The following is a 21,826-nucleotide window of genomic DNA, read 5'->3' on the forward strand; positions in this document are numbered from 1 at the left end:
CAGTTCCCAATGGCTGTCAGTTCAGGGTAGACTGTAATGCAGCTATTTATGTGCTGTTTGCCTGGTGTGGCTGCTGGTGTACAAGCCAGCTTCTAGGAGTCTTCATTCTGTGTTTTACCAGAATGATTTTGTGCATGTGAATTCTTTGCATGGGATTCCTATTATGGGATGAATTGAATATTAAATTACTTCTAAAACCCTGAAGGCAGTACATCAGCTTCACTCATACTGTGCAATTTGTGCCATGCTGTATGTACCATATACCAGTTTCAGTTTCTCAGTTCTCCTGGGGCTGGGATTTTGCTCCATTTGTTTCTATTTTTCTTTTTCAAACTTGGAATGTTTTACTTAGGGTGAAAAATATTTTTAATGAAGTATTTTAATTTGCTCTTATGTTATGGGCTTGTATTCCACCCTCCCCTCAGCCAGGTTTTGCCAGATGTTTTAAATATCTTCTCAGTACGTATCCTTTCAAGGTTTTCTGCAAATCCAATTGTGTTTAACAGGCACTGAGTCCTTGTGAATCACTGTTGTATTTTTCTCTACTTTATGCCTCCCAGATCTGACAGATGTCTTGAGTTCTAGGACAGCAGGTTTTCAGTGTTTTCACTATGAAAGCAGATAAGATTGGTACATAGCTAGAATTTCCTCAGAAAGGAACAGAATTTCAGACCTCTGTGGGAGGAAGCCATTTAATTGACCACGTTTTTACAGCATTTAGTAAGTTTAGTAAGTAATTAAATCTAATAATTCATCTTATGCTGTATCAAAAGGGATGACTTTTCTAAGGAAAGCTGTATTTATGGGGCTTTTCTCACATTTCCTCTCTCTTTTTTTTTTTTTTTTTTGGTAAGTCCTTGTATGTGTAACATTTAAACCAAATACAGTGTTTCATTTATCTTTCCTTGGAAAAAGTTCTTAAAGTCATAATTTTAGCTAGAGGGATAGTAATTTTCACCCATAGATACATGTGGTTAATTCAGTTTTATTTTCCTTTTGACCAGCCAAATTAAATACATTTGTTTCATTTTAGTCATAACTATTTTATTACTTGCAGTGCAATGTAAACTGTTTGCTCTGTGTTTCCTTCCTTGATTTTTTCCCTCACTATTTTTTCTGTTGTTTGCTTGTAAGATACCTGAAGGATCATTTTTAACAATGAAAAGTGAGGAAATGTCAAAGGTAGGGCTGCTGATGAAGGCTCTTTGTGTGCTCTGTGCTTTCTGTCTGTAGTTATCAAGCTGCAGAATGTGAGATGCTCAGCACGTGTGATGGGGATGAGGCTTTAACCCAAAAGAAGGTTAGCTGGTGACTTGATGCTCCTTCCTTCTGTTTCCATTTGCTGACTTCCAGATTGACAACCCCGTGCATCTGGGTTAACTTGATGCCTCATGGAAATTTTAGAAAGGAGACAACCACTTCGTATCAGCCTGTGATCAGAAACAGAAGGAGAATGGAAAAGAGAAGGCATGAAGAATAAAAGAACAAAGATGCATGGATCAGAAAAGGGGAGGGGGGAGGGCAGGAAGAGGAGCTAGTGGCAGGGAATGCTTACCTCCCTGGGGACAAATAAAAATACATAACTGTTTCCTTGATGTTACTTTGCTGTATAAACAATTACCCTAGGACCCATGTAAATGATGTATGACTCTGAAAGTGAGTAGGTTGCTGCTGCCCTCCCGCTCACCCTTTCTCTTCGCAAAACTCTCTGTAGAATCTGAGACCTGGTCCATGCCAGAAACTGAAGAAGAAAACAAAAAAAAAAAGTTAAAGACATGAAAAGGAAGGATAATCCCACATGATTAAACTTTTGTTATTTCTCAAGTGTTAATCACAAAATGAAAAATGGTAGTGTGTAATGTTAGATTTGTATAAGTTCATGATGACATTTTGAATTACCTTTCCTGAAACACAAACTGTGGATTTTCTGACATAGGAGACATTCACTGAATTGCAGAGCTTTAAAAATGACAGTCCTGGGGCTTTGATGGATTCTCTGTCTCCTGAAGTCTTGAAATTAAAGTCAATATTTTTCTGTATTTCCAACAGAAGTTAAAAGACTAAATGCAGACATTATTGCATGGTGTACCTGGGCTTATATAGGTGTTTGACAGGATGATCACAGGGTGTCTTCCGGATTTGAGTTATGAGTCTTGTTTGGAGTCTCACAGTAGTGCTGCAATGTGTGTAGCAAATGATTCTTCCCATACTTGGACCTGTGCTTTTCTCATTTAATATTATTCTATATTTATTTTCTTAACTTTTTTTTTTTTTGGTGCACCCTCTCTTGTTGTTTACATTGTCCATTCCATCCAGTTCTGTAACCTTTCCATCCTGTCTGCCACAGAAATCTGTAGCCATACTGCTGCAGTACCCTTTACTCCTGCAAAGCCCCCAGCAGCCAGGTTTCCCATTCATCCATACCCTACATTTTGTTTGTAGGTGGAGTGTGCTTACTTGGTTAGGTTTGTTTTGTCTTGCTTTGTTGTGTGTTTTGGGGTTTTTTAGGATAAAAGGAGAAAATTAATTTTAAAGGTTTTTTGTGCATTTGCTTTTTGATTCAGCTCCTCCTTGGTGCAGAGGAAGTGCAGACTAAGGAGGATGGACAGCATCTGGTTGAGTCACTGTGGCTTGGGCTGGTCATGTTCTTCTGTGGAACTGGCTGGAAAGTCATCTACTACTCAGGAAACTGAGGCTGACAAAAATTCTACATTAACTTTTTATACTTTCTTGGCCCTTTAACAGAAGGCTCAGCAAAAAAAATCTGTTTTGGCTCAGCAAAAAAAAAAAAAAAGGATGTTTTGAGCCCTTTTCTTCCCAGAGTCCTTATTCTCTTTGCTGTACTTCATGGCCAGCTGCTGGCATAGCTGTATTACAAAAAATTCCTAAGACTGTATTTTGCAGCAATGGCTTCAAGTGTGCTCTGACTTAATTAGTAGCAAAACCCAGCTTGTATCTCTGGCTTACTAGGGGCTTCGTGCTATTGTGTGACTGCTTATTGTTGAACATTTAATGCAGAAAACAGTTTACCTTACAGATGTGGGGTTTTGTTTTTGAAAGAAAAATAGGTTAAATATGTAAATCACCACATAAATGCTAAGTATGATTATAAAATGCAAAAATGATGATACAGAATTCTGTGAGGAGAGCCGTGCAAGACTGCCTGTGGGCCTAGGTTTTTAGTCCTGTGCTTTTACAGCAAGAGACTAGAAATGCTTATGCAATATTAATTCAGGATATAAAGCAAATTGGCATTTGGAAGCATTCAATTTTACTCATAATTGTTCTCCATTCACTTGGCCGATTATCAGTAATTTCAGGGAATTAAAGATGCTCTTTTTAGAAGTTTCTAGTGAACTCTGTAGAATTTTCAAACAATAACAAACCTGCCACTTAGGCAGCAATTTTCCCTCTTGCTGTCCTCAACACTGATGTTAGATCAGTGTTTGGAAAGGCTAGACAAGCAAACTGCCATGCAGTAAATCAGCAGGAAAATTTTTTCAGCCTCATGCTGCTGAGTGAATTTTGATCCAAGAATTTTTGTGTTTGTTTTGTTCATGCAAAGACTTTTATCCTCCAGTTTGGGAGCAGAGAGGTTGGTCTTCTTTGATAGCTAATCTGCTAAAGTGTATTTTGTTAAAGAACTTAGTATTACATTTTTGTGGATTAAGCTTGTTATTTTTCAGTCATCTCTAGGTGAATCCCACTGGAATTCAAAGTATGTGATGTCCAGTTCTGTCCTTTTCCTCTGCTTTAATGTGAAAAGGGAAACAAAATAGTTAAAACTCCTCAGGAAGGGGATTGTGAAGTGCCATTTACTGAAAAGGTAAATGTGTGTCTGTGTCACAGGACTTCCTGAAGCACAAAGTGTGCACAGGGACAAGAGCTGCAGAATGTCTGTGGTCAGAAAGGGACTGTTTGATGGTGATCTGTGACAGCATGGTCCAGTGACCCAGTGGGGATATTATATACCTGCCTTTAGGTTTTAGATGTGCTGAGCATAATCATCTCTCAGTCTCATGATCTCTGTCTCTTCCTTTCTCCTGGAGTTAGCAGGCCAAGGGCCAGCATCCCAGCACTGTGCCAACTGGCACTCCTGTGCCAACCAGGAGTGAGGAATGTGGACATCTGAATGCATGTGGGATTGGTTAGTTTTGGCTCCCATTTCCAGTCCTGCTGAGGTACTGCTGCTGAAGAGGAGCAGCAGAGCTCTCTGAGACGTTTAACTGCTTTTCTCCTCAGCTATGTGGAAACAGCAAAAAACTCTTACATTTGATAGGTGGTTTTAGTCCAGTACTTGTATTTGAGATAACCCAGCTGCTTCTGAGGAACATGAGAGCAGCCTTGCTTTGCCCAAATGGTTTTGGTCATCTCAGAAAAAGCAAATACATCTGTTTGGTTTATTTTAATCTTCCCTAAATGAGAATTGCCATACTAATCACACAAAAAGGTACAATGATGGTTGTATTCCAAGAGCTGATAAAAACTGGGGGAGGTTAGTGAGGGCTGCTTGATACTGGGCACAGAACAAGATGCAGCCCAATCTGCCCCCCTCTTGTGTGATTTGTAATACCTGCAGCCAGGAGTTGTTCCTCCATGAGTGGTCTTTCCTCTCATTGGCTTTTGCATGATAAAAAAAGAGCCCCTTTATTGGAAATGTTCTGTTGTGGAGGGGATGGAACACTCAATTTTTGAGATTCAGGCTTCATTTCCCACATATGCAAAGTCTTGGCTTCCTTTTTAAAATTGTTCAGGAGGTTTGTGTTTTGTGTATTGCATGACCAATGGGTAAGTTTTCTCTCCTAAGTTTGAACTTGAGACTAAAAATGTTAAACATCCTTTGGAAGTATTCTCAAAAGCTTGAAAAATACATAAATCAAAATCTCCTCTGACAAAAAAAAAGTGAACTCTATAATGAATTAATAACTTTTAAAATAGTTCTAAAAATTCCAGAGAAGAACACCAAGTAATGAACTTAGCCTCAGAAAGCTATTTAGTTTTAGAAACATTTAAGAAGTATTTTTAGTGTTTATGTGAATGATGTAAAAGATAATGTTTCAGTTTCTCTACAGGCAAAATCCCAATTAAAGCTAATGTGTATTTGCATGAATACAAATACACTTTTGTTCTGGAGTGACTTTAAAAAACATCTGCATGAGCATTCTCTGTTTTAGGTAGCCTTTGTATTTGTAGTGATGAGTAAGTATCTTAGATGTTATTTAATGCCATAGATTTTTGACATCTCATATGAAATATTAAATATACTAGCACTCATATAGTTATTAAAATACTCTGCCTTCAGAGATTGCATAAACATAGGTAGCTAAACAATAATCTATTTTTCTGCTTTCTTATTTTGCATAAAACTCAAGATAGCTACTTTTATTAACCAGTAAAGTGCTTTTTAGTCAGAAGCACCATATTTAATGTAAAAATGTGTAGAATGAGAACAATTAGAGTTAATTTTTAGATTTTTAACTAAGCACTTAAAAAACCAGAGGTGGTTCCTGCTGGGAGCACATTGACTGTGTGATGCATGCTGCAGAGAAGTTGATGATCTGTGAGAGCCTATGGATGTTCTACTCACAGTTTGTACATCTTCCTTGTGTTTATTCTGTGAATGGCCAGGTGTTTTGTACAAGCCATGTAAGGATGTATGGATTGAAAATCAATATGCTAGGGAGGTCTTATTACTAGGAAGTGTTCTAAATTCTAATACAATATAAAAAGGATGATAATAGGACTTGTTCCCTAAAATCATTTGCTCTCAGATAGGTTAAAGAAGTATTTCCATCGGTACAGGAGATGGCTGTCTTCTCCTGTGGCTTTCTTTTAGTGGTTATGCAAGATAACTGTCTTTTGAGGAGTGGAAAATTTTGAGGAATTGCATTCCACAGAACGTTTGTGGAGAATTAACTTAAGCTAAAAGTATTATTACACTGAATTTTATTTTTGGTTACAACAGGAGCATCTTATGGATATGCAGGTACAAGGTGAGTAGGGGAAGCCCGTGGATGCTGAGGACTGGATGCCATTGTGCTCTTGCAGCTGTCCTTTACATCCTGACTGGCATCCCAGTGCAGCTGGGGCACTTACTGGAAAAGCAGCTCTTTCTTTGCATCTCCATGTTGGCAGTTGGATGGAGAGTGACCTTTCCACGTTCCTGCTTTACTTCTGGATACATTTTCCCAAGGACCGAGGTCATTAGTACTGTGGGGCTGTGCCTGGGTGTGTAGCATTCAGGGAAGTGAGCACTCTGTCCACCAGCCCACATGAAAAGCAGCCCTGGCCAGGGGCTCACAGGAACTAGAACAATTATAGTTCCTTTGTTTTCCTGGTTTTCCTTCTGTCCATCCTCAGCAGAGATTTTCTTAACTAACAGTCTTTCTGCAAGGAGGTCTTGGAAGAGAGTGAGGTGCACAAGTGCACAAGGCACTTGTCTGGGTTCAGGTGCAGAAGGAGCCATTCAGTTGTGAGAACAGCTGGAACAGCATGTTCTTTTCTGCTTAGTGTACAGTGCAGAGTGTGAGGGGTTTTGCAGAGTCCTCTTCTCCAGCTGACTACTTGTGGGGCATTTCCAGGATAACCTGTCCTGGGCTACTGATTTTCCTTTGAATCTGTTGACACTCTTCATGTTCAGGCAACAACCTCCAATTACCCATGCTCATGGAAGAAGACCAAATAATATATGCTGGCAGTCTGCTCTTTTTCTCATTTCAATGTATCAATACATTTTGGGCTGCAGAAAAATAGCTACCTTATTAATCTCCTTTGAAGAATGAAACAAAATGAGAATTCCTAATAGCATAAAATGAATAATAATAATAATAAAGTATAGATTTTGTAAAATAAAGTTTGTCCACCTCATGTTCCCTCTCTGCGTGCAGATACTTGAAATCATCGTAGCACATTCTAGGATGAGACAAGGAGGGAGCCTTGTGGTGCAGAGACAGCTTGGAAAAGTTAGCTGCTGGGAATCTGACAAATTCTGGCATGAAGTATATACCATAGTATTTCAGTAAATATCTTCTGTTAGTTCTGGCTAAAGCTGTTTCCCCACTAAGAAAGATGATCTTCATCTCTGGGCTAGAACCAATCACAAATTCTAATGAAATTTGGCAACTGCAAGCATGAAAAGTCATTGATCCAAAAATTCACGAACTGTCTTTCATGTAGCAAACCTTTTGAACCTCAGTTGAAGCTCTTTCTATTGGCTTATTCTTGGTTTTGAACTTTTAGGAATAATTTTTTACTCTCCAAATTTGGCAATGTGAAATAAAAAAATAGGGAGTGAGAGGCACATAATTAAGCATGCAGCGTAACTGCATGTTTCCAGGGCTGCAGAAGGAGAGGAATGGGGGGAAAAAAAAGACAGTGACGGGGAGGAGGGGAGAATAAAAATTAAAAAAAAAAAAAAAAAAAAAAGAAAAAAAAAGACATTGGCAAAGTTTTTCTACGTGTAGAAAATGTTCTTTATTTCCAGAAGAGAGCTATTTATGCTCCCTATTGTTGTTGGGGACTTTGAAAACTACATGTAAAGATGCTCAACTGTGCACATACTTCAAGCAGCACTAGTGTCCTACTGCTCTCTAGGCATGGTTTTAAACAGTAAGTGGATATCTGTTTGTAGAAAAGAAGAAGAATGAAGGATGTCTGTTGGTCTGTCACCCTTGGAGAACAGCAGGTGTTACATGTTATTGTCCCATTGTGGGCATTATCTGAACAATTTAACAACAACTTCCAGTGTAGTCTAAATTGTTTTACTATTTGGCTACTGGGAACACTGGAGTTTTCTGCAGAAGGTGATCTTTAACGTTAAGAGTTAATGAGAAGATTTTAGCATGTTGTGTTGAAGCTGGAGCTTCTTATTCCCCACTCTGTAGTTGGAAAGACCTTGTTTGGTCACAATTAGTTTTGTGTAGTCACCAAACTTTGCAGCTTCCCAGACTGTTCTCTGACCTACCCCCAATGAAAGGTCAGCACAACGTCACATCTGCTTGCAGAGAGCACCACAATCTGCCCTCCCATGGCATGGTCATGGCAGCTCCACTCCCCTGCATCCCCTGTGGATGAGGAGGGTTGGTGGCATTTCGTCTCATTACTTAAACACGCAAATGCTTGATTTGTCTGTGGGGATTCAGCTTGATACTTGCAGCTGAATGACAGAAAATAATATTCTTGAGATCTTTATGCTCTGTGCTTTGCCTTTGAGCTGTATTAGTCCCTGCGTGCAGAAGAGCCTTCTGCTAGGTATTGTTTATCTGAGCACATGGGCTGGCATGACGTGGCCTTTTCCTAGTTCTGCGTGAGATCTTTTGCTCTTCTTGGTCATCAGCAGCAGATAGGAGTTCAGTGGATCGTTAACTCACAGAGATTTGAAACAAGAGAGCATTTGATAATGAGAGCATGTTTCATGAATGTACCAACATGCTTCTCATAATCCTCGTAAATGTTTCTGTCATAGAAACAAGAGCAAGTGCCATTAAAATTACAGAAGCTGTTGGTAATTTTTAATAGAACTTCAGGACTATGTTCGCTCTGTCTTATTATAGATGTTAATTGTAAATTTTGTTTGCACTGTGTTGGAAACTCAGTAGTGTGCATAGAGGCTATTCCTTCCCACATTTTGTATTTTTTTTTTGTATTTTGTGCAGTAGCTATGCACATATAATTTCTGTCCAGAAAACCCCAACCCTTTAAATGATTGTGGTCAAGTTTCTTTGATTGTTATAATTATTATGCTTCAGTTAAAAATCTCTCTAAATAATTTCTGTAAGGAAGCTGTTTGGATTTTGCATAACTCAGGTTCAGATCCACTTTCAGGCACTGATATCCCCAAATTGCTGCCTTCTTCAGCTTGACAGAGGCCTGTGATATACAGGATCACTTTTATATCTTAAGAAAAAAACCCAGCTCAGTTTTTGATGGCTTCTGAACTTCTCTGCAGTGGAGCAAGGCTGGAGCCAGCCATGCTCACCCCAGCCAGAAAAGGAGGGTTGCCAAGTATCCGCTCAGTGGTGAGGAACTTCTCCTCACAAACATGGAGAAGGAGCAGATTAACAGCCAGACATCTCCAAAGATTGAGCATTCATCTGATGACTGGCAAAGAAATACCTCTTCCCTTACCGCTTCAAAAATAAATGAGGTAAACAACCATCATACATAACTTGTTCATTGTTCCCATAATTAAGACACCAGTAGGATCCCTGCTGCCACCCTTTATTTCCCATACACTGTGTACACACTAGGCTGTTCAGTGATGGTGCCATCATGATGTCTTACTAGTCCAGAAGCTTGTTTTTTTTTTTTTTTTTCCATTCTAAACTAGAAATGCTGCACGTTTTCATTTCCTTGCCATTTGCCCCAGGAGTGGCTGATGTGTAGGGTTTCCTTCACTGGGCAGTTCCTGCAGAGGGGATGCTGATGGGCAGTCTGGAGGCTCCACAGCCCTCTGGGCAATGCAGGCCTTTACTTTTCTGCCAAGTCAATTTGTGATGTAATTCATGAGCCAGTGGATGAGGCATTAGGTTTTGACAAAGAGTAGGGAAGGAGAGAGATTCTAGTACCAGCTTTGTAAGGACTTGTGTAGTGACAAATCTCTTGCTAATTACACATGTACCTGCTGAATTTCAATTAAGCATGTTTAACTCTTTGGCATCTGCATATGATCCACAAAGGAATTCTCACTTCACATGTGAGGTCATGTAGTAATGTACGAGACTGTGTTGGCAACAGATGTTGAAAGAAACTTTATTTTCTGATAAGTCAGAAATATATATAGTGTAACAAGTAGTACTGAATCCCTCATATCTGGTACTGCAGGGTACTGCACTTGTCCCCACCCCTTTTCCTCCTCACATAAAAGCACAGTGGTGGCCTGGGGACCAGAAGGGGGTGACGACAGTGGCAACCACAGCGGGTTTTCTCTGACTGAAACTCACTGGTGAAAGAACTGTACTGTGTATTATACACATTCTATCATTCCTTGTTCTTCCCAACTGAGCTCTTCAAGTTACAATCTAAATCCTATTGTTTCATCTATATGTTTTCTCTTCTATCCAAGAAAACGTTGCAAATGTCTTGCTTCCTTTCTGAGCCTACCCAAAGCATTTAGACCATAAACAATCAACAGTTTTCATAGCATTGCACTAACAGGAGGAATTTTTCTGTTAAGTTTCAGGGGATTTTTCAAAGTTGTGGTAAGAAAAATATCTGCCAGCTTCCTTCCTGTGTCTCAGGGGGGTGAAGTTTTATCAACTCAAAGCAGCCAGGAATTTGTTCTTGTCACTGTAAACTCTTGCTTGCACTGCAGAATGAAGATATGTAATACAGTGTCTTCATTATAATATAACTAAATATCAATTATAGTATTATTAGCAAGGCATGATCTTTAATGAAAGCAAAATAACTTCAGCAGCAGCAATGTTGATGATGTTTCTACTGTCACACAACTGTTTAAAGAAGTAAGGCACAAATTTTTGCAAAAGTTTTCGGCATCTGGGGACTAGAAGTGCATTTTTCTTACATTTGGAGCAGTAGCATGAAAACAGGTAAAGAGGTAATCCAGCATGTTTTAAGGAAATCCATGAAGAATGTACCCGAAACTCTGAGACTTTAGCTCATTAAAATATACTGAAACACAATTTTTTGACAGATCCGAGTAGAACATTTGTAAAATCTGACATTTTTGTCTTTTCTTTTGGCATGCAAAGATATTTGCATTTTAGAAAAGAGCCCAGAGAAAAGAGACAGAGAGGGTGTAGGTAATTAAATTTTAATTTCAGTTTTAAAGATCTTTCTCTAATTAGCTTTAAAAGTCAGTGTCTGAGTAAATTGAGTTTCAGGGTGCAATCATCGTTTTCTTCCTGGATCTTAGTATTCAAAAGTAAGAAGAAAGAATATTAGAGAAAGAGAAGGAAGATTGTTATTTTAAAGGCCTTTCAAGATAAGGATTTAACATTACGTCGTTATTAAAATGTGGCTGTGGCAGGTTGTTTTTTATTTCTGAATTTCAAAGTCATTGAGCAGTCATGGCAGGGAAAACTTAGGTTCTATTAAAAGAAACTGAATATTTTACTAGGAAAGTAAAGACTTTTCTTCTTTCTTCTGCTTTGTAATACGATTTTATTTGGTAGCTTGCTTGCATTCTTTTCTCTGCTGTCCTTTCTTCCAGAAATGATCTTATTGTTCTATCAGTCATTTTTGATGATAGGCATGCTAACATAATGTCCTATGTTTCTTAAAGGTGTGCTAGCATGCAGTGGGCTTCTGTTCATGTGTTTTACACAGCCAAGTGTCTTTTCCCTACATTTATGTGATGGTTGGGGACACAACCTGCCACATTCATCTGCCATCTTCCAGACTATGCTGTGCATTTTTAGTGCTGTGGCCCAGCCTCTGCCCTGCTCCTGGTGTGGCTGCCTGCCAGAACTCCAACTGCATGGGGCAGGGGTGGGAGGAAAACAGGCTAATGGTGACTTGTCATGATTTCATGTGCAAATGCTTATAAATGTGCCATTTTAATACTAAAGATACAAGAAAACAGAATATTTGATAACATTGAAAATCTGTCTGTGAGAAGTACATAAGCTGTTGTTTGTCGATGAATTGCTAGAACAACAACTGAAAACAGTTGGTTTGTACATGAAGTAGTTATAAATATCTGGAATTGTGTAAAACAATGATTTTTTTCTCTGTATGAGCAGTGGAAGTCTTCTTATTTAACTGAGAGTTCTGAATGTAGAAAAATTAATTTCAGAAGTTGATCTTTTTAAGCACAAACATATTTTCAAGTAGAGAAATGCTAATTATCTAAACTATGTCATCTTTCTTGTAATTCTGAAAGGGAAAGCCATGAATACAAAATACTTGGCATTTGCAGGTAAATGCTATGTAATTCATGTAATATTTGCAAATGTAGAAGCATTTGATAGAAATTTAAGTGACTTGAAATGTGACCGTAAACACTTCAGTATGGATTAAAAGTCAGCACAGAAATCTTAAAAATTGAAGGGAATCTTAGTCTAGAGATTGTTGTCCAATAGGGTTTCATGAGGCCTCCTGTCACTTTTGGTTTATTTAACATCTTTAAATCTGAGAGAATCAGTACTGTAAAGAGTATGTTAATTAAATTTCCAAATGTTGATAGGCTGGGAAAATAGAATAGCATGAACAAAGGAAATATATATACCCCCACAGAGATGTACTACACAACTGCATACAGTTTGATTCAGCCTTAATAAATAGAAGATAATGTATGAGAACATTGATCTAAACTGAACTTGTACTTCAATTATCAAGACAGATGCTGGAGTGAGACTACAGAGAAAGTTTTAGGATTTCTTTGGATGTTCTGGGTTGATACCATGACAATGAAGTACCCAAATGTGATTACTGTTGACTATATATTAGCATCAAAGTTCAAAAAATGACAGGGAGGATTTAAACAGCACTGAGGGTATTTCATAAAAGAAATTCACTATTCCGGGTGCCTTCTGAACAAGTTAAGACTGGAATAATATTTACAGAAATGAACAGTAATAGAGAAATGAAAGAGGCAAAGGCTATGTGCTGTGTAGCATTGTTTAGGGGAGAATTGAGATGTATGTGACATATGAAAAGAGGGTTTTTTTAGGGAAGGGGAGGTAACTGGTGACAGAAGGATAAACTTGGGGAGAATAATACAAATAAACAAATTGTGGAGATTTTGCCATTTGGGAATGCTGCAAATTATTTTAAAATAATCATTACTTAAAAGTGGAATGGATTCTAGGAGAGAGAAAAATACTGCTCTGAGCCATGAGGAGAGAGTTGGTGGTGTGTGTATAAATATATACATATATAATATATATGTATTTCCTCCTGCTTTAATGTGACATTCAAAAGTATGTTTCTAAAAAGATCTGCAACTGGTGGTAGCTTTGTGGTGCTCCTGTTTTGTGTCCTTCCCAGCTGTCCTCTCCCTACAGTGTGCCTGTTTTCTTCTTCAGGATGGGTGGTGCCTTTGTCCCAGCAGTGGTTCTTCACCTCTTGGAATGGCTTAAGGGCTTTTTTTTTTTTTTTGTCTTTCCATTTCTAATTCAAGATGTCTACATTTGATTTGCACTGTTTTGTTAATCTTGTAGAGAAGTTCTGCATTATGTTAGCTGCTGCTAGGGTTTAGAGCAGTTTGTAGATAAGTTCACAATCAGCTGGTTTTTGTCTCCAACTGTTTTTCTTCTATCCATAGTCAATTCTACAACAGCCTCGGTGGTCTTTGGAAGTTATAATCACCTCTCAGAGGTTTGCAAATATGAAAGTTGAACTGGGATGGGGATTTGAGCTTTTGAATGTCATAAGGGATGTTTGGCTCTTGCTATGTCCAGCTGAGTGGAACAAGGAGATGAACTGAACCTACTGAAATTGGAACCAGAACTCCAGGAGCTGTGCTGGAGTGTGAAACTCAAGGCTAATCTAAATTTTTTTTAAGAGATATTTCAGTTAAATATAGACAAAGCCTTAACTTCTGATTTCAAGTACTTCAAGCTGAAAGAAGCAGTCCTGCTTTCCTCAGCCTGAGGATGACCCTGATTCATCCTTTCCCTTGGGCTCCAGATGAGGATTTGAGCAGAATGATGAGCTGGATGGGCAGTGGAGACAGCAAAGCTGTTTAGTTTCTATCTCCTATCCCCAGACTGTTTTTTTGATGCTGACATAGGACCTGTGTGTGTCTTGTGTATACCGTGCACCCTGATGTACATACATATCTATGGGATCACTTTCAGGAACTCTGTCTAACCTGAGCAGCTCTTTTGTTAAAAGCTACTCTTTCCCACAGAGATTTTGATTTTACTGATTCATCATTTTCCCAGAGACATCTCTAGAGTGGAGAGAAAAAAAAAGTCCTCTTCTGGTCTACTCACCTGTCATGAGCCTGATGGTCTGTGTGAGATGGCCAGAAATGACTCTAAGATAATTTTTTTCATTTCTGTGCCTTAAATCCACTGCACACCAAATTGCACAAAGTGCAGTGGCACTGGGGAGCTGAAGCATCAGTTGAAACCTTCACAGAGTAAAATTATCTTGGGCATGCTATATAAATATAAGTATGTATTTTTCTAGTCATGCCCTCCAAGCTGACATCCAAAAGGAAATTGGTTTGGGAAGGTATATATTATCTCTGTTCTGGGGGGCCACCATCCATTGTGCTGAGTGCCTGCACGCAGGACAACATACTCAGCTTTATGGATGAAGTTTGCCAGGTCCTCAAATGCGTTTGCTCGTGAGCATATTTGAAAATCAGAGAAGGTGATGACCCTTTTAAAATAAAAATGGAATTGCTGGCAGGAAGGGAAGGTACAACTCTGTTCTCTTAACATTTAAAGACGGTTATAAAATGTGTATTGGCTGTTTTTATAATTTATAGTGAAACTGCTGTTGCTTTTAATAAAATGAGACTTCCAGTCAGAATTTCATGATTATGAATGCAAGCATTTTGTTATACAGCTTGGATATATCCTACAAATAACCATTTTCTAGCAGAATTCTGGCTGTATACATAACTTAATGGGATTCTCTGTCCACATAATTCTTTCTGAAGTTCACTCTGGGTTGAATACTTCAAGTCCTTGAATGTGGCTCAAGAACTGAGTTAGTGGTAACTTTCAGGATTTTTAATTTAATTTTTCTTTATTCCTTAGACTTTTAAAACTTCCTGTAATTCATTATTAGATTTACCGTTTCAAGTGCTTATTTAAAAGGCACCTTCGCTGCAGAAGCAAATCAATATTTACAGTGCATTAGTGCCACAGAGAATTTGAAGCCTTGTGATTAGAGTTCATTGCTGTTTTATCCACTCTTCAAAGAAACCACAGACTTCAAACAGTATCAGCCATCATCCTGGAATCAGTGACATTGCATCGGTCCCATGCGTACTTCATCTTGTGGTTTAATTATTAAGTTCCTTTCCTTTGATTTTCCTTTTAATATTTCAAAGTATATCCTCTTCAAATCTATAAATTCTATTCAAATTCTGTAAACTAGAGGATTGTAACCAACAATATATTGGTTAAAAATAAATCTGTTCAATATATTCTTTTATGTTGTTGTTTTAATAGAGAGTATCAAACCCAAGTTAGAATGGTCTCTCAGAACAGAATTTAAGAGAATGCAGGTCATTATGTTTACATCTTGTGGTTAACATAGTGTGAACAAGATTTAGTTCTTGGATTAAGACCTGTTGACCATTGCCAAGCCGCATGCATCAGAGCCAACTCTGTGTGCCTGTCCCATCCCAGTAATAAAAAAATAATGCCATATGTTTAAATTTCTTGTTAAATTGGGAAATACGCAGATGCAACACACACAAATTTTTGTTTTCTATAATTCACTTTATTGTGAAATTTGCTTAGTAAAACAAATCACTTTTCTTTATGTATGGAACCTTTTCATAAGAAGAGACTAGAGTAGATCATTTGTATCTTTATATTGACAGAATACCCTTTTTTTTTAAGATCTGATGAAATGTTCAGTAACATCTGAAAATACCTCAATAGCTAACCTTACTAAAATGAAACTGATCATATTAAAGGTGGCTCATCTGTGAGTAGATTTTGTAAAAAAGCTTTTCCTGTTAGTGTTTTCTCTGGAGCATATTAGTATTTGGGAATTCCATTGCACACTTGACTACCTGAATTTTGAAGAGTCTCTGCTCACCATTGTGCAAACTGTCAGGTTTTCACTACAAAGCAAAAGCCAAGGCAGAGATAATGTCTTGCTCCTCTCCAGAAACGCTGGCTAGATTTCCAGTTTCATCCTTTCTTTCTTTGTTGGCAATTTGGCTTCTCTTCTTACAGAAGTTCACCCATCTGAACTTTTGTTTTGTCAAGCAATTTGAAGAAGTGTAAAAATACAAGAACATTTTGCTATCACCTTGCTTATATATAGACATACAAGCATAAGGAGCAAATGAACTCATGTTTGAAAATTGTAATTCTCTGTTGTGGGGTGGGTAGCGGAGGCAAACATGATAATATGCACGGGCTGCTGCTTGGAGCAAATATAGATTGGTATTTTTCTTAAGTGGCACTACATACTACAGAGCCCCTTTTTGGCTCAGGCTGATCTAATAATGCAGAGTGTGTGTTCGGGGCTGTGCCAGCAGCACAGGCACTGCTGGGAAGGGGTCACTTCATCCTGCGTGCTGGGGCGCTGGCTGGGGCTGCAGCTGAGCCACCTTTGTACAGAGATCTCCTGTGGTTTGATAGGGCACTCTTCGTGTGTTTGCTGTCAAGGGGGAAAGGAGGTGCTTTCCCTTCAGCTGCTTCATGAAACCTGGAGCAGTTGAAAACAAGACAGTCAAAGAAAAACCCTCTATTACAGTCTATGAGTATATACTGAGAAATCAAATGCTTAGCAGACTTAACTCTGACCATTAAGACTTTCCTGCATAATTAGTGACCTTTCATGAAATACTCCTTTAATTTATTCTAGTTCCATTATACAGTTATGTGTATGTGTATAAATATGTTTATACATATTTATAAAAGAAAGCATTTTATTTGTTGGAAATTACCTTTTGTTATGAAAATTTTAAAAAAAGGAATTGAAAAGAAAGAGAAATAGTATAACAGTTGTGGGGAAAAAATATTAATTCTTTGTTATTCTTGTTTACCAGAATGAACATGAAATAGATTGACTGTTTTGGTGTTTGGTCATGTAACACTTATTTATATCTCAGCAGCAGGAGCCCTAGTGGATTAAAAAAACTCCCATATTTTCATTGTGTGGCATGACTTACTGTATTTCTCAGTGTGTTCATAATGCCCTGCAAAATAAGATTCTTTAATAATATTAAATGTAACATTAACATGAAGCAATTGTCAAGATTGAGAGAAGTCATTTAACAAACAACTCCTGTCACTGTGTATTCCTGTTAGTATTGCCAGACATGCACCCTCAGTTTCCTTGGGAACTGTTTCATCAAAGCATTAAAACCTAGTCCTGGTTTTTATTCTCAGCTGTGGCCCAGTGTGCCTTTCCCACTGACTCAACTGCTTATGTGCCATTGCTTTCACCTTTTTTCCTTTGCACTTTGCATTCAGAGTTCCCAGTGCAGCAGTAAAGAGAAATAATACTGATAAATCACAGCCCTTTCTGTTCTGATGCTGAGTTGGAGAGTACTGAGAGGTCACAAATTCAGGCAGTGAAACTTCTGTTCGGGCAAGGAGAGGATAGATGTGTGGGTATTTGTTGCAGGATAATAAATGAAATTGGAAAAAATTAAGTTGTATTTCAAAAGAAACTAACTTTAATGTGCCATCAAAGTTTCCAGAATGGGTGTGACCTCTACATATATTAAGAAAACCTTTCCAATCAGTCTACCTGTTTGCTGCATCATTTTTTACTAATGAAATATTTTTCTCCTGTCAGTCATGCCAGCTGGAAGGCTAAGGGAATCAGGGTAAATCAGCACAGGTCTTGTTTGAGCTGTCAGGAAGAGGCAAAGGAAGAATGCAGAGTAGAAAACAGTCTCTTCCATAAGTTGTGAGAAAGAAATGCAGAGTGTATTTTAGAAGGCGAGGAGGCTGCCTTGGCTGGCCTGCAGCTTCTTGGCAGCAGTAGTGCTAGCAGTGCCCAGGCTGCAGCCCGGCCAGTGGGGTGGGGGACACATTGTCCTAGTTCCACCCCTTACTTTGTCACTGGGCTTTGGCTACTTGCTCTTTAAAATACCTGTATGTCACCTGGTTGTTCAAGTTTATGTTGCATCTTTTTATTTTGCATGACATCCAACAGATAGGAAGGATGCTGTGTTTGTACTTGGAAAGCCACTGAGCTGTGCTAGGTTCAAAGAGTTTGGTTTTCCCTTCATTTTCTCCTTGTGCAGCCAAGCAGAAAGGCTGTGGTTTGGAGGCAACAGACCTTGTCCTTGAGGAACTATGCTAAGGTCAATAACTCCTTACTCTGTGAAACCACATTCAGTCGCAGCCACCCTTCCAGAGCTTAAAAAAATATTTTTCCTTTGTCAAAAACATTTTAAATCTAGTCAATGTTTATTTACTGTCTGTTTTATTCTTCAGATATGCCTCTCCATGTCCGACGTAGTAGTGACCCTGCACTGATTGGCCTCTCAACCTCTGTGAGTGACACAAATTTTTCTTCAGAAGAGCCTTCAAGGAAAAACCCTACCAGGTGGTCCACAACTGCAGGCTTCCTCAAGCAGAACACCCCTGGCGTGCCCAGTGCTCATGAAAGAAAGGTATATTTCTTTTTCCCTCTTTATTAAATAAATGACAAATGTGCATGAAACTTGAATTGTTTTCTCTTTCTCTCATCTGCTCCTGGTTTAAACTTGTGTTTTCTGACCTTGTCCACCAAACCCCATCAGCAGCAGAGAAGTGTTTGAGTCACATGTGTCCTGCCCTTCACAGAGTCTCCGTGATGCCCACAGCAGGGACTCTAAAAACCTGATTTTTGCCATTAGCTGTAGTTGAACCTCTGATTACTTATTATTCTGCAAAGTTTTTATTTTTCAACTTTTTCTTAATGCTAATAGGCCATGTATATAATAAGTTTTACTGATCCCTATAATGTCAATGAATAATCTGCATGCCCACAGCTGGTCTGGTTTGTCTTGCTAACACAGCATGGCTAATTTGTACTTTCTGAGGCTCTAGTCAAGTAATACAAAACACAAATTGCAAATGATTTCTCTCCTTGATAACAGTCTTAAAAATAAAACAGTGAAATGTAGAATGAGTATTTTTTCCTTCATTTTTTCAATATGACTTCAGTATCACTCCACGAATTGCATTATTTGCTAGAGAAGTCAGCAAGAAGCTCTCTTCTCAGTGCAATATTGAAAAAATTGGAGGAACCATGCCCTTTTGTACTGATCCCAACATTGCCCATAATTGTGATGGTAACTTGCAGACAAACTCAAAAGAAAAAAAAGTATGTTTTCTAATAGAAATGATTAATTTTAAAAGAATGTTGCACTTTTGCTTGCCATTCTGACTGCACAGCACAAAGTCCTCTTGGAAAATATGTAGCTTATTATAGCTTTTCTTTTTTTTCCCTTCATTCCTATTAATTCTGTGTAGTATAAATGCAAACTAAGTCTCAGCGGTCGGGATTCACACACCCCAAATAAAGAAGTCTTTATACACTGCTAATGAACCAAACTATTTTCAGTGGACTTTTGGTCATTTCAAAAGCATCTGTAAAAGCTCAGTGCTCATAGGTGTTGAGGTGACTGTTCAAGCAGAGGTGTCAGTTTAAGCTGGTATCGTTGGGTTTCTGCTTGATCAGGATTTCAGGCAGGTAATAGTATGTTTTCTGTCACTTGTACTGGTGTGGCACAGAAGTGTGTGCTGTTTTGTGAAAATGTGCTTTTTACTAATCTGATTCAGAGAAGAAAAATGATAATCTAATCCATTTGAAGTATTAACATTTTCAGTTAATTTCTGTGAAATCATAATGAGGTGACACTTCATTACTACAAAAGCATAGATATGAGGGGCTATGCATAGCATAATCAGATTTCTTTGAATGTCTGAAGTTAGCAGAAATTGGAGAGAACTGAACAGCAGCTAATCTTTCACACTAGTCTTCTTGCATCATTATTTGTTCAGCCTGTACTTACTCTTGATTTTTGTGAAAATATTTCATGTCTATTGGAGCACGGTGACCAAATTGGAAAGGAATGCATATGATCTCATGTAGTGATGGGAAGCAAGCCACCAGAGAACATTAAATCAAGAAGATTGGAAAGAACTAAAGTTACATTAGTTAGTACAATAGATGCTGATAATTTCTTTTATCTTTTTTGCATACTCTATATATTGATCATTTGAATAGAGCAGTTCACTATTTTAAATAGATAAGATGCAGTAAACATCTGGAATTAAGTAATTGCTTACGCAGTGTGTCTTATGAACTAATCCTGAGTTCATTTATGCTAGACTGATTTTTTTCTGTTTTCAGTGTCTTGATTTCTTCATGTGAGTCAAGATTTTGTAGCCAATCCTGTTTCTCTTAGGAATGGGTATTAAGAATTCTCATTTCCTTTCCCAGTATTAGCTACAACTTCATTTGTATTATTATTCTAAATGGTGCATTTTTGAAGTCCCTGTCTCCAGTCTCTTACCAAAGTACTAACAATGAATTTTTACAAGTGTATTTGTGTTATTCGAGCTATAACAAATCCTCAGTACTTTTCTTATGTTAGGTTGTTTTCTTCAGCTACTCGGATAACAAAGAGATGGCTGTGCTTTGTTTCAGACTGTTTCATTGATTATAGATGACACAGACATTTTGAGAAAAGCAATGAGAACAATCTTAATTTTCTGCTCAGTGCATTGGACTTGAGCACCCATATATCTTTTGTGAGTGGTTGGCACTATGTAATGTTTTCACTGCAGTTCTCTCTCTTGACAGCACAAGAACATATGTTCTTGGGCTGAGATTTGCAGCACAGTTGTAGATTAGCAACTTTGCCCCAGCAGTATCTTGCAGAAACATGAAAAGGGTTTCTGGGAGAGTTGCCAAAAGCCTCATCCACCTACTGACTCTAAGAAGTGACATTACTTTCAGCCCGTCACCTCTGAAGAGAAATAATTGACAGGTAGAAACCCTGTCCAAGTTTTGGAGGAATTAGCACAGGGGAAGTTGCATGTATCTGGCAGAAGGGATTTATTTCTCGGGGACAAGTGAGAGAGGACTTCTTACTGGTGTTTGTTTCATTTTGGGTATGAAGAATTTGGAATGGCAGGAAAACGGGCAGATGCCCAAGTTGAGATGGAATGAAGGGGTGAGAGTGCTGCCATGCAAAGAAGGCTGTGAGGAGCCAGGACATATGCCAGTAGTTCTGGGCAAACAGAAAGGGAAAAGGGTGCTGGGGAAGAGCAAAAATACTCTGTTGAGGGGTTTGTTAAGGGCTGTTTGAAGGATCCTGCTGATGAAACTGTAGTGCTGCCTGTAGTTACCGGGAAAAATGAAGTGAGACATCAAGATCTTCTGTGTCTCTCAGGAAAGAAGAGAATGATCAGAGACAGAGTTTGCTTTGGAGGGACCTGAGTTGGTCCTGCAAAGACTTTTATGTATGTTGAACTTGAGATGCATTTCTGATACAATAAGTAGGATGTTGTGCTATGAAATCCTTGCCCTAAACTGGGCGTGCATTCTCATCCATTTTTCAAATCATCTCATTGTAAAGAAACATCTTATTTATTATCAGGATATCATAATACACTCTGTATCCCTAGAATTGGAATCTCACATAATTTTTACTTTCTGTGTTTTTTATCTGTAAACGCAACTGGAAACCAAGTGGTTTTAGTCCCAATGTACTCATTAATTAGCAGAATTATTGATTATTTACAAGTTATTTTAGTGTTATTAATTGTACTTAGCTAGGTAATTTCTGACTTTATCCTTCCCATGCATGTTTTCAACCAAATGAATAGGTCTTCCTATCTGTGAAAGTATTCACAAAACTGGCTCATGATCACCTCTAGTAGGTAAATTTTCTTCTTGGGATTTATATTTTTTTGAATTGAATATAAAATTATTTTCAGATACTTTTTTTTGTGTGCAAGACACATACCTGTATTACCTAGTGACTCATAGCTAGACTTAATCCTGTCTCTTGCTTCCTTGAGCCATTCTAATGAAAAAAGAAGAAATCTCCTAGTAGAAATCTCTTCTCAGAGGCCTGGAGTAATACCTGATCTGCAAGCTGTAATTTTGTTAGAATTGTATTGAACTGTACAGGTGAACAGATTGTACACAGCTGAAGCATATCATGTGTGCTTTTTTCCACTGCAGTAAAATCTTTTTTGATATTATT

The 21,826-nt window shown here is 38.2% G+C and overlaps 1 protein-coding gene across 12 annotated transcripts in view; it reads left to right on the forward strand.

The window, feature by feature from the left end:
- The window catches only part of PARD3 (par-3 family cell polarity regulator), a 449,586-nt gene that overhangs the window by 160,536 nt on the left and 267,224 nt on the right, over window positions 1-21,826 (forward strand). For all 12 annotated transcript variants that reach the window (XM_069006483.1, XM_069006487.1, XM_069006484.1 and 9 more), the window contains exon 4: window positions 18,057-18,235. In XM_069006483.1, coding sequence (XP_068862584.1) covers window positions 18,057-18,235 — 179 coding nt within the window. The remainder of the gene's footprint in view (window positions 1-18,056; window positions 18,236-21,826) is intronic.

This window comes from Aphelocoma coerulescens, chromosome 2 (assembly GCF_041296385.1).
Source record: "Aphelocoma coerulescens isolate FSJ_1873_10779 chromosome 2, UR_Acoe_1.0, whole genome shotgun sequence".
NCBI classification, from domain to species: domain Eukaryota; kingdom Metazoa; phylum Chordata; class Aves; order Passeriformes; family Corvidae; genus Aphelocoma; species Aphelocoma coerulescens.